The sequence below is a fragment of the Camelus bactrianus genome, chromosome 7 (assembly GCF_048773025.1).
Source record: "Camelus bactrianus isolate YW-2024 breed Bactrian camel chromosome 7, ASM4877302v1, whole genome shotgun sequence".
Lineage (NCBI taxonomy): Eukaryota > Metazoa > Chordata > Mammalia > Artiodactyla > Camelidae > Camelus > Camelus bactrianus.
In genome coordinates, this window is record NC_133545.1 from 20,929,722 (window position 1) to 20,946,310 (window position 16,589).

Consider the following 16,589-nt stretch of genomic DNA (forward strand, 5'->3'; position numbering starts at 1 on the left):
GGTTCCCAGGTAGCAAAAGACTTATTATGTAAATTTAACTTTACAAAAAATTCTAGATTTGTAAACATACAGTTAAGTGCCAGTGAGGAAAATGAGGGCAGCAAGTTTGGGCAGGAACAGAAACCAAGTAGCCATGTGCTCTTAAGTTTACTATATACCCACTGAATTGTTAAATAGTTTAAAAAGATTGTTTTCTGTAAACACCAACTTACAGCTGAGTTTTTGAAAAGAAACTCTCACATAAATTTGGGTTGCCTATACCCTGTAAACTGATTTAAATTGTAACTAAGGATATAAGTCCAAAGAAAATTAGCATTCTTGACTACTTTCTTAATGATACCATTTTCAAAGTTCAACACAAATTCTTCAATAGAAGATAACATACCAGCTTTATCTCTTGACTTGAATATCACCTATTAAAACCCTTTCCTCTGTTCCCCCCTTTCTTTGTTAGATACCCATCTGTAGCAAATTTATTCAGTATTTTTCAACTAACTTTTTCAGATTCCTTTACTGGAAGATGATAAGATTCATTAATGTGCTGGCTCTGCTTTTTAGTTTAGTTTCTTTTTTGAGAAATAATTGACATACATCACTGTATATGTCTAAAGCATATAGCATGATGGTTTGATTTACATATGTTGTGAAATGGGTACCACAGTGGGTTCAGCTAACATCCATCTTCTCATATGGGTACAATAAAAAGAAAAGAAAGAAAAAAGAAGCGTTTTTTTTCTTTTTGATGAGAACTCATGGGATTTACTTTCTTAATAATTTTCCTGTGTATCTGTGTTAGTATAGCAGTGTTAGCGGTAGTCATCATGTTGTACATTGTATCCCTAGCACTTATTTATCTTATAACTGGAAGTTTGTACCTTTTGACCACCTTCATCCAGTTTCCTGTCCCGCTACCTTTTGCTTCTGGTAACCACAAGTCTGATTTCTTTTTCTGAGTTTTGTATTTTTAGATTTCACATATTAATGAGATCACACAGTATTTGACTTTCTCTGTCCTACTTATTTCGCCTTTAAGGTCCATCTGTTTTGTTGGAAATGGTAGGATTTCCTTGTTTTTTTATGGCTGAATGATAATAGTCAATATATGTATGTATGTGTATATGTGTGTATGTGTATATGTATGTATGTGTATATATGTGTGTGTATGTATATGTGTGTGTGTGTATACCACAACTTCTTTATTCCGTAATCCATTGATGGACACTTAGGTTGTTTCTATGTCTTGGCTATTGTATTTTGCTACTGTAAACATAGGGATGCAGACATCTTTTTGAGTTAATGTTTTCATGTCCCTTGGATATATCCCCAGCAGTAGAATCCTGGATGATATGGTAGTTTTATATTTAGTTTTTTGAGGATCCTCCATACTGTTTTCCACAGTGAGTATCAATTTACAGTCCCACCAACAGTGCACAAGGGTCCCCTTTTCACCACATCCATGCCATTATTTGTTATTGCTTATTTTTTGGATTATAGTCATTCTAATAAACATGAGGCAGTATCTCATTGTAGTTCTAATTTTCATTTCCCTAATGATTAGTGATGTTGAGCATTTTTTTAATGTACCTGTTGCCTGTTTGTTTATCTTCTTTGGAGAAACATCTTTTCAGTTCCTTTGCCCATTTTTAAATTGGATTATTTGGGTGTTTTTTGCTAGACTTGTATGGGTTCTTTATATATTTTGGATATTAACCTCTTAATAAGATATATGATTTGCAAGTATTTTTTCTTATTCCTTAGGTTGTTTTTTCACTTTGTTGATGGTTTCTTTTGCTGTATAGAAGCTATTTAGTTTGATGTAGTTTTACTTGTTTGTTTATTTTTGTTCCTTATGCTTTAAGTGTCATAGCCAAAAAGTCGTTACCAAGACCCCTGTCAAGGTGCTTTTAGGCCCTTGTTTCTTCTTGGAGTTTCATGGTTTCAGGTCTTACATTTAAGTCTTCAATCCATTTTGAGTTAGTTTTTGTGAGTGGTGGAAAGTATGGGTCCAGTTTCATTCTTTTACATATGAATATCCCAGCCCTATTTGTTGAAACAACTGTCTTTTCTACATTGAGTATCTTTAGCCCCTTTGTCAACTATTAGTTGACAGCGTATAGTTTAATTTCTTATTAAACTCATTGGTTGTTTTTTGGATGATAGAACTTTGTCAATTAAGACTTCTTCTTGTTTGCCTCTGCTTGTTTTTGTCTGAGTGTTGTCTGCCTTGGGGGTACAGTACTTTTTAAACATTTATAGTGGAATATTTACTTCTGCTCTAGTCTATTGTGATCATAAATGAACAAAAGTGGAAAGTATGTGATGTAAAAAATTTAGATATAAAATAGCTGAAAACTGTGACCAAAGTATACATCCTACTTTAAAAAGACATGAAAAATTAGAGCTTTCTCAAAGAGGAGCAGTTCAAATGAAAATAAGAACCCAGAGAAAGTCTCTAGAATTTTTATTTTTAAGTTTGAAGAGGAAAGGACATGGGGGCAAGCAGTTTTTGTGCATATGAAAAATATAAAGAGATTATGTTCAGATGTAAATAGATTGTTTTAAAGAGCATCAAGAGTGAGCAACAAAAGAATTTTCTAACCCAAGGAACAGTCAGGTATCACAAAGGAACTGACAGGATATGACTTCGACTGAGAGAGGTGACCTTAAAGTCCTTAAGATTCTGGATTCATATTTTGAAGTGTTTACTTTCTATTTGTCCCTACTCTTTGTGGTACCTGAACCTTTGCGTTGGATTTCCTTTGATCTTTAAGCTCAAGAGTTTTCTGGCAGCTGTTTAATTTTTAAAATTTTGCAGTTTAATGACAGGAGCAGCACAATAGCCTCATCCAGAAGAGATTTCACTTCCAAGGTAGAAGGGCTCTGTCTGAAATGATGCCTGCTGCCCCCTTGCAGGGAAGTCTAAGCATGCCTTTGTAGACAATTCCAACCCCCAGTGGGTTAGCAGGCCCAAAGAAAGTATTTTTGTTAACTCCTTTACTTGCTTCCAAGTCTGGGGAGCTAATGCTACTAAGGAAAACCTTTGGATTTTTGTTATTAAGTATAGGGTCTCAGTTGAGTAAGCCGTGACTTCTAAGAAAAAACTCTTATCTCTCTTCTTCTCTGAACAGACTTTTTGTCGATGGTTAGAGAATTCCTTGAAAGGTTTGCCAAAAGAAACAACCGTGGGAGCTGTCACAGTGACGCACAAACAACTTACAGATTTCCATAAACAAGTCACTAGGTAAGTGTTGCTGGTGTTTTTTTGTTTTTTAAAGGAATGTGAACAGCAGCTGGGATGTGTAGAAAAAATATCTTTGTTATACCACCTTAGTTACAGATCTACTCAGGAGTATGTTTCTTGTATGCCTTTGTAAATTCAAAGTTTATGTCTGTTTAGTCTTGAGTTGCACAAATTGGCATTGGAAACCAATCTGGGGGGAAATACCACTATGCTGTATATGTGTGCATCAGTTTTAGTGTATGTATGCATTAACTGGTGTAAGATCCTAATTGGTAAGTGGAAGCATTATTTCTTCCAAAAGAAAAATGCATTGAGCAGCCCACTACCCTTCGAGAGATTTGTCTGTGTCCTTTTGAAGTCCTCCTCAGTTCTCACCCATATTCAGGGGTCAAAAATGAAGGTGCCTGAATAGGTGAAGCATTGGTTATAAAATACTATAGAGTGATATAGGCTGCAGTCTGTATTAAGAATTAAGAAATTTCTTCCATGCCTAAAAATATTTAAATTCTGATTTAATGCAGGCTAAACAAAACATCTCTGTGGGATGCATTAGGCCCATGAGCCACTTGCTTACAGCTTAGTTAAAATGTTAAGTGTACATGAGTGTTTTTGTTTTTACTGTGATTATAATAAACATTTAAAATATAGCTGCATAGTCTTCCTAATTACTGTTTTATAGCTATGAGGTGTTGCTTGATTCTTTACAGTGCCTTTATTAATTTTCATTTGTTCAGTATTATGGATAATATAAAAAGTCTAGCCCTTTCCTTCTTTTGACTGTTTTCCTTAAAATACAATCACTGAATCAAAACTTATGAAACTTTTATTATGGTCCTTGACAATATTAACAATAGCAACTTAAATTGGGTTTTATACAGTGTGTCGATTTCTGATGTACAGCATGATGTCCTGGTCATGTATATACATACATATATGTATTTTCATATTCTTGAATTTTGACTAAATTTTAGGCGGTGAGTTACATTCATACAGTTGTGGAACAATTTATAGATCCAAAAATGAGTTATTGCAGTTAGGTATTGATAATAGTGGAAAAAAATAAAAAAAAATATTCTAATTGCCCATCAGTAGAGAATAGTTAAGGAGGCACTAAAAAAGAAGAGGGGAAAAATGACAGTATCATATAACCCAACTTGCACTAAAAATTTTTTTATCTTCAATTTTGGTAAAATACACACAAAATTTACCATCTTAACCATTTTTAAGTGTACTCAGTAGTATGAAGTACATTCACATTGTTGTGTGATATATCTCCAGAACTTTTTCCTCTTGCAAAACTGAAAGTATACTCATTAAACAACAACTCCCCATTTCCTCCTCCCTCTAGCCCCTGGCAACCATCATTCTACTTTCTGTTTCTATTAAGTTCAAATCCTCAAGGTACCTCATGTAAGGGAAATCATACAGTATTTGTCCTTTTGTGACTCACTTAGCATAATGTCCTCAAGGTTCATCCATATTGTAGCAAGTATCAGAATTTCCTTCTCTTTTAAAGGCTGAAAAACATTCCATTGCATATATATGCTGTATCTTATTTATCCATTCATTCACTGATGAACATTTGGATAGCTTCTGCCTCTTGGCTGTTGTGACTAATATGAGTGTACAAATATCTCTTCAAGACCCTGCTTTCGATTTGTTTGGGTATATATCCAGAAGTGGAATTGCTGGATTATGTGGCAATTCTATGTTTAATTTTTTGTGGAACTGCAATACTGGCTTCCACGGCAGCTGTACCATTCTGCATTCCCACCAACAGTGCACAGGGTCCTAATTTCTCCAAGTCTATTTACTTTTATTGCCTATGCGTTTGGTGTCATATCTAAGAAATCACTACCAAATCTAATGTCATGAAACTTTTCCCCCGTTTTCTTCTGGGGGTTTTATAGTTTTGGGTCTTACAATTAGGTCTTTGATCCATTTTGAGTTAATTTTTGTATATGATGTATGCTAAGGGTCTGACTTCCTTCTTGAAAATCATTTGACTATATATATATATATATATATATATATAGGATTTATTTCTGGGTTCTCTATTCTATCCCATTGGCCTGTGTATCTGTCTTTATTTCATTATCGTGCTGTTTATGATTATTATGGCTTCATAGTAAGTTTTGAAATTGGGAAATTGAGACCTCTAACTTTGTTCTTTTTCATGAGTATTTTGGCTATCTGGAGTCACTTGAGATTTTATATGAATTTTAGGGTAGATTTTTCTGTTTCCATAGAAATATCATTAGGATTTTTGATCAGGGTTGCATTGATCACTTTGGATAGCATTGGCATCTTAACAATATTAAGTTTTCCAATCTATGAACACAAGATGTCTTTCCACTTATTGGTATCTTTATAAAATGTTGCTGAAAGAAACTAGTTTAAGTATTGTTCGTTTTGATGGTGGTGTAAATGAACCAACTTGCACTTTTAAAAGCTGCTTTATTGTATATGATATATAAATATGCAGGTTACTTTATTATGCATAGTAAATTTCTGGAAAGATACACAACTAGAACCAGGATGGGAGAGGAGGGAGACTTTCACTTTTCATTTCATAACTTCATCTGTGTTGCTGCAAATGGCATGATTTCGTTCTTTTTTATGGCTGAGTAGTAATCCAGTGTGTTTGTGTGTGTATGTATGTCTTACATTTTCTTTATCCAGTCATCTGTCGGTGGGTGTTTACGTTGCTTCCATGTCTTGGCAATTGTAAATTGTGCTGCTGTGAACATTGGGTGCATGTATCTTTTTGAATTAGAGTTTTCTCTGGATATATGCCCAGAAGTGGGGTTGCTAGATCATATGGTAACTCTGTTTTTAGGTGTTTTTGTTTTTGTTTTTTTTTTGTAAAGGAAATCTCCATACTGTTTTCCACAGTGGCTGCACCAAATTGCATTCCCACCAGCAGTATAGTAGGATCCCTTTTCTCCACACTCTAACCACTATGTGGTTGATACCTCATTATAGTTCTGATTTGCATTGAGCATGGTATACCTTGGTATACCTTTATAATTAAAACCAGACCTGATTTCCTAAAGGGAGAGAAAAATAAATGCTAACCTTTTTTCTAAGAATTGATTTATTTTCACTCTCCATAATGGTTTACTTTCTCATTCCCCAGAGTCTCCAATAATTTTGTTAATGTTTAAAATCCCAAACCTTTGAGCACCTTTTTTTTTTTTAAATACTGTGAATTTTCCTAGTAGAAGTAGCATTTCACCTACAAACTCTTACAAACTGTCTCAGGATAAAGAAGTATAACGGTTGCTTCTCTCTGCTTCTGTTTTGCTCTATTCCAGCGTTGTTCATTAGAAAGGCAGGGTCATGTTGGCTCTAGATCTAGATTAGAGCAAATGAGAGCCTAGGGAGGAGAACGTTGAACAAGGATGTTAGTTTGAATCTTGCCACTTACTGTTACTTTGAACTTCAGCTTATCCATCTGTAAAACAGGGTTAGTAATACCTATCTCAGAGGGTTATTATGAGATACCAAGTACAAACTTAAAGATCTGGCACATAGGTGATACGTGAATGTTTTTGCTTGGAAGTGAACTTGAAAGTGAACTTTCTCCTTGGAAAAGATCCTGCCAGAATGTCATTATGTACTTGCAGAACTAGCTGGAGCACATCTCCTTCAGCTCTAAGGCAACCACCCACACATTCTGGACTAAGTCTCCACCAAGCCCATACTTCCTCATCCATATGACAGGTAGAAACATAGAGTAAGTCTGAAATAAAAGTAATGAACATTCCATAGTGTAAGGAAAATCTTGAGGCAAGGAAAGGAACCCAAATAATGCATTGCTGTGAACAAAAATACCTGTGATCTCTGTCCTGTGATAAGGGAAAATGAGGTGTATTACCAATCTGGCCTACTTGATCTCTTGTTGCTAAACAAGTTTTGCAGCTCCTTCTATGGTAGGCTGTGACATAATGGTGGGAAATGAACAGAAGTAAGAGGTAATGTTGAGGTGCTAGAGAAAGGATTTAAAATTGCTCACCTCCTCTTAGTAATTCTCTTTCTGTAGTATGTATGTTGCCCTTGAACCTTCTGTTCTGTGCATGACTCAGTCTCCCTTTTGGTTTTAAGGTCCTGTTACTCCTGCCTCAACACGCTGCTTTGTTTGGCATCCTAGCAGGGAGGGTGAACTGGTTCAGTTTCATTTCAGCAAGTCCAAGCCTGTTTGTCAGATGGTACTATTAATTAATTAATTCCCTGGCATTTTTAGTTGGCCGTTTTGAAGAAAGCTAGAATTTTTCATTCTAAAATATCATTCTTGCTTTCCAAACACCACTAATTATGTCTAGAAGAAACCCTGCCATCACTTCCCATTTCTCTATCTTGGTGTTTATTCTGTGAGTCTTATTACTTGCAAGAGGATCTCAAGGTCAAAAGACATGAGTAGGAAGTATTGACACCAGAATAGGCCAGTGTGGGGGTGTCTTCTTGCTGAAGTCATTCCTTAGAGCTTGGTTATTCTCCATTATGCACATTAAATGAAAAGAGTTGCATTTCTCAGCACACCACTAAGATTACAGGGCTTGAGGAACAGTGACTATAAAATTATTCAGAAGTACAGTGGAAGCATTGGGATGGTGGGACTAGAAGCCAGAAAATAGAACCTACAAAAACAGTAGCAGTTTTGAATGAATGAGTGAATGAATATATAAATAAATATAAAAACAAACAACCCAGAAATACTAAATGTGAGGAGGACTGAGGCAGAAAATAGTTCTAGCTTTTAAAGTTTATTTTTATTATTTTTAAAAATTCATTTCTTTGGGCTTAATCACCAAGGACACTTAAGTTAAACATTTGGGTGAAGCTCTTAATACCAAAGCAATTGCTGACAGGATTGGAGCAGAAGCTGAGCTGATTTGAGACACTGTGGCCCATCCCTAATTCCCCGTCTCACTACATTTCCCCTGCATTTTGGTTTTAGTATTTTTTTCTCATGTGTCACAAGTGACCATAAGAATAGAGTCCTTACATCTCTTTCAGCTTAAACCAAGATCTCTGACTGAAGAAGGGTGGAATTGAAAAAAATGTATGGCATTAGGATAGCAAAAGAATCTTGAGTCTCCAGCCTTATCCTGGGTTTAACTTTATCTTGTTGTCTTAAGTCTCTTTTAATAGTAAACTAGACGGTGTCTTCTCTGTGGTTACTATCTTCCTCTTTCATGACATTGGGAAACACGAGTGATAGAGGCTCACCTCACCAAGACTGCTCCTTAATAATCAGTATTGATTTTGAAATAGACTAAGAAATGCAGTGCTTTTATTGAGGCTTGTTAAATTCACCAAGAGCAAATGGCAGAATTCCAATAAAACCAGAGGACCTTCTTTACTTTCATTGCATTTTTAGGCTAGAGGGAAACTATAAGAAAGCTTCTGTTAAATCAAGTCCTAGATCTAAATCAAGGTTCTTAATGATGTTTTAAAAGAGCTGAGGAAATCCAGATGCAGGCACTTCAGGGAAGAGCTCTCATTTCACCTTGTTTTATGTCCTTAGCGTTTAACCATTACAAGGAGGAGAGAGAGCTTTCTTCTGACATTGAATCACAGGCTCTAGGCTGTGGTCCCTGAGGTTTTCTGAGCCAAAGAGAAGACTACAGAAGGATGAGCCTATTAGGAAGTGCTTTCTTTTCCACTGTTTTTAGCTTAGTCTCATATTTAGTTACCAAAAACTTAGTTATGAAGATTGATACAAAAGAATGAAGATGACATCATCTGGTTTTTTGGTGACAATTTTAGACAGAGGAGGCCTTTTGGAGAAACAGGGTCAGGTGAATATTGGGCTATTCATACCATCTCAGTGCCTGCCTAAAGACCAAGGCCTGCTTCCTCCTCCTCCCTTTCTTCGTGCTTACACCTTTCATCTTTCCTCTCCTCCTCCCATAGGAGGAAACCTTGAGCAGCCTGTTCAACTAGAAAATCGATGACTGAGACTTAGTTGCTGGACTGGGCTTTGTAAACAAAATTTGCTTTTAAAAGAGAATGAGGAAACCAGGGTACCTAAGTTAGCTCAGTTCGTAAAGTTAAAATGACCAGTCTTAGGTGAACACACTTGGTTTTTAACTTTGAGGATGCTTTCTTATATTTATGTCAAGGACCTCAACCAAGTTTTATTGTTGTAGCAGCCTACATTTGCCAAATGCCATTTTGTTCACTGTTATACGGAGTACTTTACATGTAGAAACTGATTTAATCCTCAGAGCATCATGAAGTAGATAATAGATGAGAAAACTAAGGCAGATTGGTAACTTGCCGAAAGACACAGTGAAACCAAGATTCAGCCCTAAGCAATTTTTCTCCAAAGCCCACTCTTAAAAGACCACACAGCTCATAATTACTCTCATATACAATAGTTAATATTTACCCTTGAGTTACAGAAAGATCAGAGGCAAAGTCAAGAGATGATGGAGAGAGCTCCTAGCAGAGCTGGGACAGTTCTCGCTGTACCTCAACTTTGTGATTGTTTTTCAGCATATTACACCTTTCTCATCAGTCAGGGACCAACCTCCCTTTTCTTTTCTAGTGCGGAGGAATGTAAACAAGTTTGCTGGGCCTTGCGAGACTTCACCAGGTTGTTTCGATAGCTCACACTCCTGTACTGTGCCTGTCACCCAGGTGAGTGGTGTATAGTTGCCAGCGTTTCCCTGGGCTGTCGGGAATCCTTGGTCATGGGCATGGGTTTTAATGCCCATCCTGGGACTAGTACTGTAGTTAGAGTCAGGGAAGAACTTAACAGTTTAACACTGCTGAACAGCTGGGAAGTGCAGGGCCCTGATTTTCTTGGCCAAGGCAGCCAAATAATTGTCAGCTTCTTTTAAATGCCATTTTCAACCCCATAAGAAAGTTACTGTTACAGAATATCTCACATACTAAAAAATTCCTCCCCTCTTCTTACAGGTACTTCTAGGTTGGTAAGTATGTATGGTAACAAACAGTTTTCAACCTGGCTGCTTCGGTGAAAACAGTGCTGATCTAAAGCAGACCATGATACATGGCTCTGCTCTCCTAAAACTGACCTTTCAGATTTAATGAATAAAGATGCTCGTTCTTGTCAGTTTTGCGATTGGAACACTGAAACGCCAGGTTTTTGACCGAGGCAGGAGGTTTAAGAAAGGAGATAGCCTCTTTGTCTAAGCTCTGATCATCAGTTTTATCCATGTGCTTCCTGATTCTGAAGCAAAGCAAAAAGCTTAGCTGAGGAAGGAAAGGACTGGGTAGTAGGATATGGTGCCAATTCCTTGACTGAGAGAAGAAAGGAAACGCTTCTGTAAATCCACCCTTTGATGTCTTAAGCAGGATTTTTTCTCCCTGGAGGCTGTTGTCAATGAACATGCAGTCCTCTCACTGGTGTTTCTGTGATTAAATGCACTTGCAGGTGAAGATGCTGTTCAATACCTCTTCACACCAGAAATTATTTCTAAACTTTAATGAATAGTATTATCACTTGGGATCCTCAAGTTTCACAGTGTGTGTAATAGCTAATGTTGATACACATAGGGTGGTTTGTGCATAGCTGTGGATGTTCTTAGCTAACAGTTATGGAGCCCATACTGTGTGTCAGATACTGTTCTAAGTGCTTCATATTATGTGCAAAAAGCACATTATGTATTAACTATAAGATAGTCCTCGCACAGTTCTCTGGATTAGTTACTATTATTATTTCCATTTTACAAATTGAGATTCCACGATGTTAATTTGCTTGGTAGCATAATCAGTAATTAATAGAACCACAATTCAAATATAGACATTCTGGTGCGAGAGTCCTCACTTTTAACCACTCTACTTCATACTTATACATAGTACCTTTTCCATAGTCTAAACCAGTGGTTTTTAAACTCTTTTTAGTAGGCAAAGCCTTCTTTTAAAATAAAATCTTGCATGAAACCCCAGTGTTTAAACTGACTTAAATGGAGGTTTTCTGGTTGGCTTTGTAGTGCGCAGCCTGGACTCATCACTTACTCTTTACCCCCACATACTATTCCTAGTTTCCAGAGTACACACAGAATTGGGAAAGCAGCGCGCACAGTATTTCATAGTAGTTCCTTTAAAATCACAAGTAAGAGAATACAACTTCTTTTTCTTCCCAGTGACTTCTCATGACAGAGGCCAGAATTAGGTACCTGAGCAAGTACAGGAACTTCTGCCTTGAGGTTGACTTTATAAAATGCTTGCTATCTCCTAGACCTCAGTTACTGACTGCCTTCTCTCTTTTGTCAGGAATGTCTTTTTTAATTAGAAGACAGGAAGAAAACAAAAACCAGACTGTGTCCCACAATCAGAAACCTCCACTGTGGCAGAGGGGCCTTCACCGCCACCAGGGCGTCCCTCCAGACAGGGAGAGACTCCAGCCTTCTGAGGCCATCCTGAGGAGTTCCTGTTTGGGGGTGTGAGAGAAAATCAGCACGGTTTAATAAAAAGATGGCTGCGGCCTATCCGGCGTGGTGGGAGGGGAGCTGATTTCCTGATGAACTTGTTTCTAAAAGGAAAAATAATTTTAAGGAAATAAAAAAGAAAAAAAAAAAAAGAAAACTAAACTGAAACCAGAACTGAAACACTGTCCTGGTAGCAAATGACACACACACATACATACATGTACCTACACACACATGCTAACATGCATGTGCGCACACAGAAAAATAAAAGTACAAAACTTTCTTTGAAACAAACCATTTACTTAGGGAAGATGGGAATTCGAATGAATTAAATAGCTGCAATTGGAAGGAAAGGTCAGGATCATCCTCCCTTAAGTATCATTTCATCCTCTCTCTCCTGCCCTCTCTTCTTTCTCTTTCTTCCTCCTCTTTTAATGAAAGTGAGTAGAAATTTCTCCTACTCTCCCAACAGATTCTTCCCACCTGTAGAGTTGTTGGGACAAAGAGAAGTAAGCAAGGAGCCTGTTCTATTTTTTTATCATGGTCACATCAATTGATACTAGGATCTGCCAGGGCCAAAATTTATGTATATCCCAACCCTGACCCTATTCAATCTCTTGAGTCCACTTTCAATCCGCATTGGGTTGTCATCATATTTAGAGAGAACCAAAATTAGGGTGAGTGGGATAGGAGTATATACCTAAGTTTTAGTTTTTTAAGATTTTTTTTTTTTTAGTTAATTTTTCACCCATAGATGTGAGAGGAAAAAAGTGTTTACATGGCTAACTGTATTTTACTAAAAAAATGTGGAAATTATTTGACTTAACGGGGGCTGAGGCAGAAGAGGGAAGCCCAAAGCAACTCCTAATGTTTTAAAGGAGTTGCAGCCCTGCACAGGAGATAGATATGAGGGCACTGTTCTGTCTGGTGTTGTAGCCATCTCAAGAACAAATCAACAGCAACAAGAAAAAGGAGGAAAAAAACAATAAATTTTTAAAATTTAATCAGTGTTTGTTTTTACTTCCTTTCACTGCCTCGTAGATCTGAAATGGCACAGCTAGACGGCCTAAGTGAATAGTCTTAGCTACTCTCTAATAGACATGTGAGTACAAAGTTTAAAAGGCAGGCCCCTGCCCTTACTGCCACAGACCCTTCGTATTTCAGAGCAATGGCCCTTTCTGCATTTTTTATTTTCCCAATTCACTCTAAAACTTCTGCTACATTTTATCCCTTCATGTGGCCTCAGTGGGAAGGAGAATGGGTCACGTGGCATGTTCAATGAAATGTGGTATATTCTTTTTACAGTGGCCACCCAAGTAGATTGTTTCCTAACCTACTGAGTATCTGCTTTAGGATTAAAAAAAAAACTATTGGAAGTGTAATTGATGTGTAATAAGCTAAACGTGTTTTAAGGTATACAGTTGATAAGTTTTGAAATAGGGTGCACCCATGAAACCATTAATACAACAGATAGTGAACATACCCTTTACTCCCAAGTTTCCTCATGCCTCTTCCCATCTTCCCCCATGCCCAAGTAGCCACTGATCTTTCTGTCACTGTGGATTAGTTTGTGTTTTCTTGAGTTTTTTTTATAAATGAGATCCTACAGTATATTGTACTAATTGGGCTTTGATCGCATAACCTTGACTGCAGAGTTGGCATCTTGTATTTGGAATCCATGAAGCAAACCCTCCTACGTAACATCAGTGGTACTCAAGAGTTGTATTCTCTAAAGGGGCAATATTAGAAGGAAAGAGAAAAAGAACAATGGGGAATGGTGTTGGAGTAAGATTATCAAATTCTGGGGATCAGCACATTACCCCCAGCCATCCTGCTCATTTTCTGGTTAAACAATAAAACTTTGAAGCCTAGTCCAATCCTAGATCCTTGCAACAACCAGTTGGTTTTGCTCTGTTTAAGGAATTTGGCTTTTATCACAGAAAGATGTATCTGGGACTGAAAAGCTTATGGAAGGCTTAATATAACTCTCCCTAGCCACTGAAAAATAGCCTTGGGAATGCACAGCCTAGTGACCACCAAGAGCGTCCTCTCCACAGCTGTAGCTTTGGAAACCAGAGCTCTAACCTCATTAGTGGTGTCAGGGCCTCATTGCTTACTCTTAAGTGTTACAGATTGCTTCAGACTAGTTCTTACGAATAGTTTTGTAACTTTTTGACATAGCAAGGGTACCCACCTAAATGTTAAATTAAAAAGGAACTGTTTGGGATCTGGTACCCTAATGTAGACATTGTGTGCCTGCATGACATAGTCTAGAATAAGTACAATGACAGTCTTGCACCTGAACTTACCTAAGTCATAAAGCCCCCACAGAATTGTCTGTTCCCTCGTTTCCGTGATTGGCTTAGCCAAGAAATTATAGTCAGGATTATGTGGAACACAAATCACCCATTGGGGCTATTCCCCGCAAGATTGTGCTGAAGAAAAGTAACTTGTGATTTTTTTAGGTACCTGTTCTATAAAAGTCAATAACTGAGAATGTAGGATAAATAAGACAGGAACTTGCACTTTTGAATGGCATCAACCCCTCATGAATGCAAAGTACGTGTCCACCTTGTGTAGCCCAGGTACTGAATCATTTTACAAAGATGAAGCCAAAATTTGAAGAAGTTAAAAATCCAAGATTTTGCAACAAGGTATGCCTGATTTTGTGAGATCTATTGACCAGCAAATGAGAAAGTTGCCTTGTGAGAATGTTCCTTTATCAATATTCTCTCCTACTCCACAGAGAATGAAAAGTTCTTTGTGTCAATGAAAAGCTGAGTAAAAGGAAGGAGTCTTGAAAGGGAATGTTTTGTTGGATATACAGATGAATTTGGTGGGGAAGGGGGCCCTGGAGGAAGGAAGTAAGGGAAACTACTGGGTACTGGAGAGGTGCATTCATTCCCCAGGGCATGAGCATCAGTATCCTGTGGATTCCAACTTAAACACTAGCAGAGGCCAGCAGGGCAGTCAAAGGCCTCTACCAAGGAGAACTCCAGCATAGCTAGGGAGCAGTGAATGGCAACATGTCTTGCCTTTAACCTCTGGAACGTGTGGTGTCCGTCACTTTTGTATAGTGTTAATCCACCACTGGCTGCTACAACTCAGAGATCTATAGGAAATGACAGCCAGGTGTGGTGTTTTTGTTTTCATGTTTTATTTTTAAGAAATCAAAAAGTAGAAACTCAAGATTTTCGGCAGCTGCTGAGCTGTCCGCAGTACTGGAGAAGTCAGTGCGTGAATGGTCACCTAGTGCAGCTATTCCTGCCAAGCTTCCATAATAATTCACCCGCTCTCCATCTCTTTGCTCCAGGATTCATCACAGGTTGTAAACGCAAGTACTTGCGGGGATGAGGCAGTGAAGAGTGAAGGAGGCTGGGTGAGGACTGTATTGAACTGGGAGGACGTTCCCGTCTAAATTTCTAGCTGATTATTGCCATTGGAGAATATGAGACAATGTTTGCCAGTCTTTTGAGAGAAGCTGGAAATCAGATAGGTGACATCACCTAATCTTAAAGGGTTGACAGCTAATTTCAATCTGAAGAGGAAATAAAACTTTATAAAATCAGGAGGAAAGATGCTAACCTTTGTGGATGACTGAAAACTAAGCCTAAGACAAAAGGAACTATATAGGTGCTGTGCTCTAGTTGGTAAAGTTTCTTAAAGAGGCATGGGTTAATAATTCTGTAACCTCTATACAGATGTATCGTATAGAAAAGGTGGGGAGAGGAGTCACTTTATAGTAGAGTAACCTGACGAACGCTACCTTGGCCAGGTGATCAAGGTCAACATCAAAAGGGATAAATCATGGTGATAGTACGTACCCTCGATATGCTGTGGTAAGAATGACACTTTACTGCTGTTTTACTTAACAAAAACCATGAAGAACACATCAGACAAGCCCCAGATGAGGGACATTCTAAAATGTACCCTCAAAGCCATCCAAATCATCGAAAACAAGGAAAAGTCTGAGAAACTGTCAGACCAGTGGAGGCTAAGGAGACATGATGACCAAATGTAATGTGATCATTTGGATGGGTCCTAGAACAGAAAAAGAGTGTGAAATAAAAACGAATGAAATCTGACTAAGGATAGAATTTAGTTAATAATGATGTATTTATTTTGTTTCATTAGTTGTGACAAATGTCCTGTAATAACGTAAGGTGTGATGAAAGATGTCAACAATTGGACAAACTGGGTGTAGTGTAAATAGGCACTCTTAGCAACTTTGCTGTAAATCTGAAACCATTTAAATGTGTTTTTATTTAAATTGCTAAACTCTGCACAGGCCACTTAGCCATATAAAGATGCTCAGCCTTGTTCATAATGAGAAATGGTAGAAATATTATTTCTCATCTGTCAGGTGGGCAAAATTCCAAAAATTGACAATATAATCTATTGAGACTGCGGGGAAACAGCCACACTAAGAGATTTATCAGAATTTTGCCAACACCTAGCAAAATTAGACAAATATTTACCTTTTGGCCCAGAAATACTATTTCTGTGGATCTGTCCTAAAGATACACTGGCAAAAATGTGAAAAGACATAAGTACACACAAACCTGTCCACTACAGCATTGTGTATAATAACTAAAGATGGAAGCAATTCCAATACCCACTAAAAGGTTGTCAAAACAAAAATCTGCATCCAGTCAAGCCTCTAGAATCTAGAGTCTGGGTCTAAGTACCCCTTTACAGGAAATACAGAAGACAAAATATGATAACACAACAGAGATGGAGTCAGTAGCATCTAGGCAAAAACAGTGCAGAACAAATAATGCAATTTCTTCCACAATTACAACGGAATAAAATTTCTCTAATTGTCTTAAAATTTTTAAGTGCTAGATATTGGATAAAAAGTAATTAGTTGTGATGGTACTGTAGTTTTGGCTTTTTTAGAATGTCCTTGTCTTTTAGAGATATGTACTGACTATACATGTAAT

At 37.5% G+C, this 16,589-nt stretch overlaps 1 protein-coding gene across 2 annotated transcripts in view; it reads left to right on the forward strand.

Annotated features, from left to right (window-relative positions):
• Positions 1-12,650, forward strand: part of TNPO3 (transportin 3) — an 82,565-nt gene extending 69,915 nt beyond the window's left edge. For both annotated transcript variants that reach the window (XM_045511075.2, XM_010947553.3), the window contains 3 exons: positions 3,129-3,241; positions 9,798-9,889; positions 11,492-12,650. In XM_045511075.2, coding sequence (XP_045367031.1) covers positions 3,129-3,241; positions 9,798-9,858 — 174 coding nt within the window. In that variant the 3' untranslated portion in view covers positions 9,859-9,889; positions 11,492-12,650. The remainder of the gene's footprint in view (positions 1-3,128; positions 3,242-9,797; positions 9,890-11,491) is intronic.
• The last annotated feature ends 3,939 nt before the right edge of the window (positions 12,651-16,589 follow it).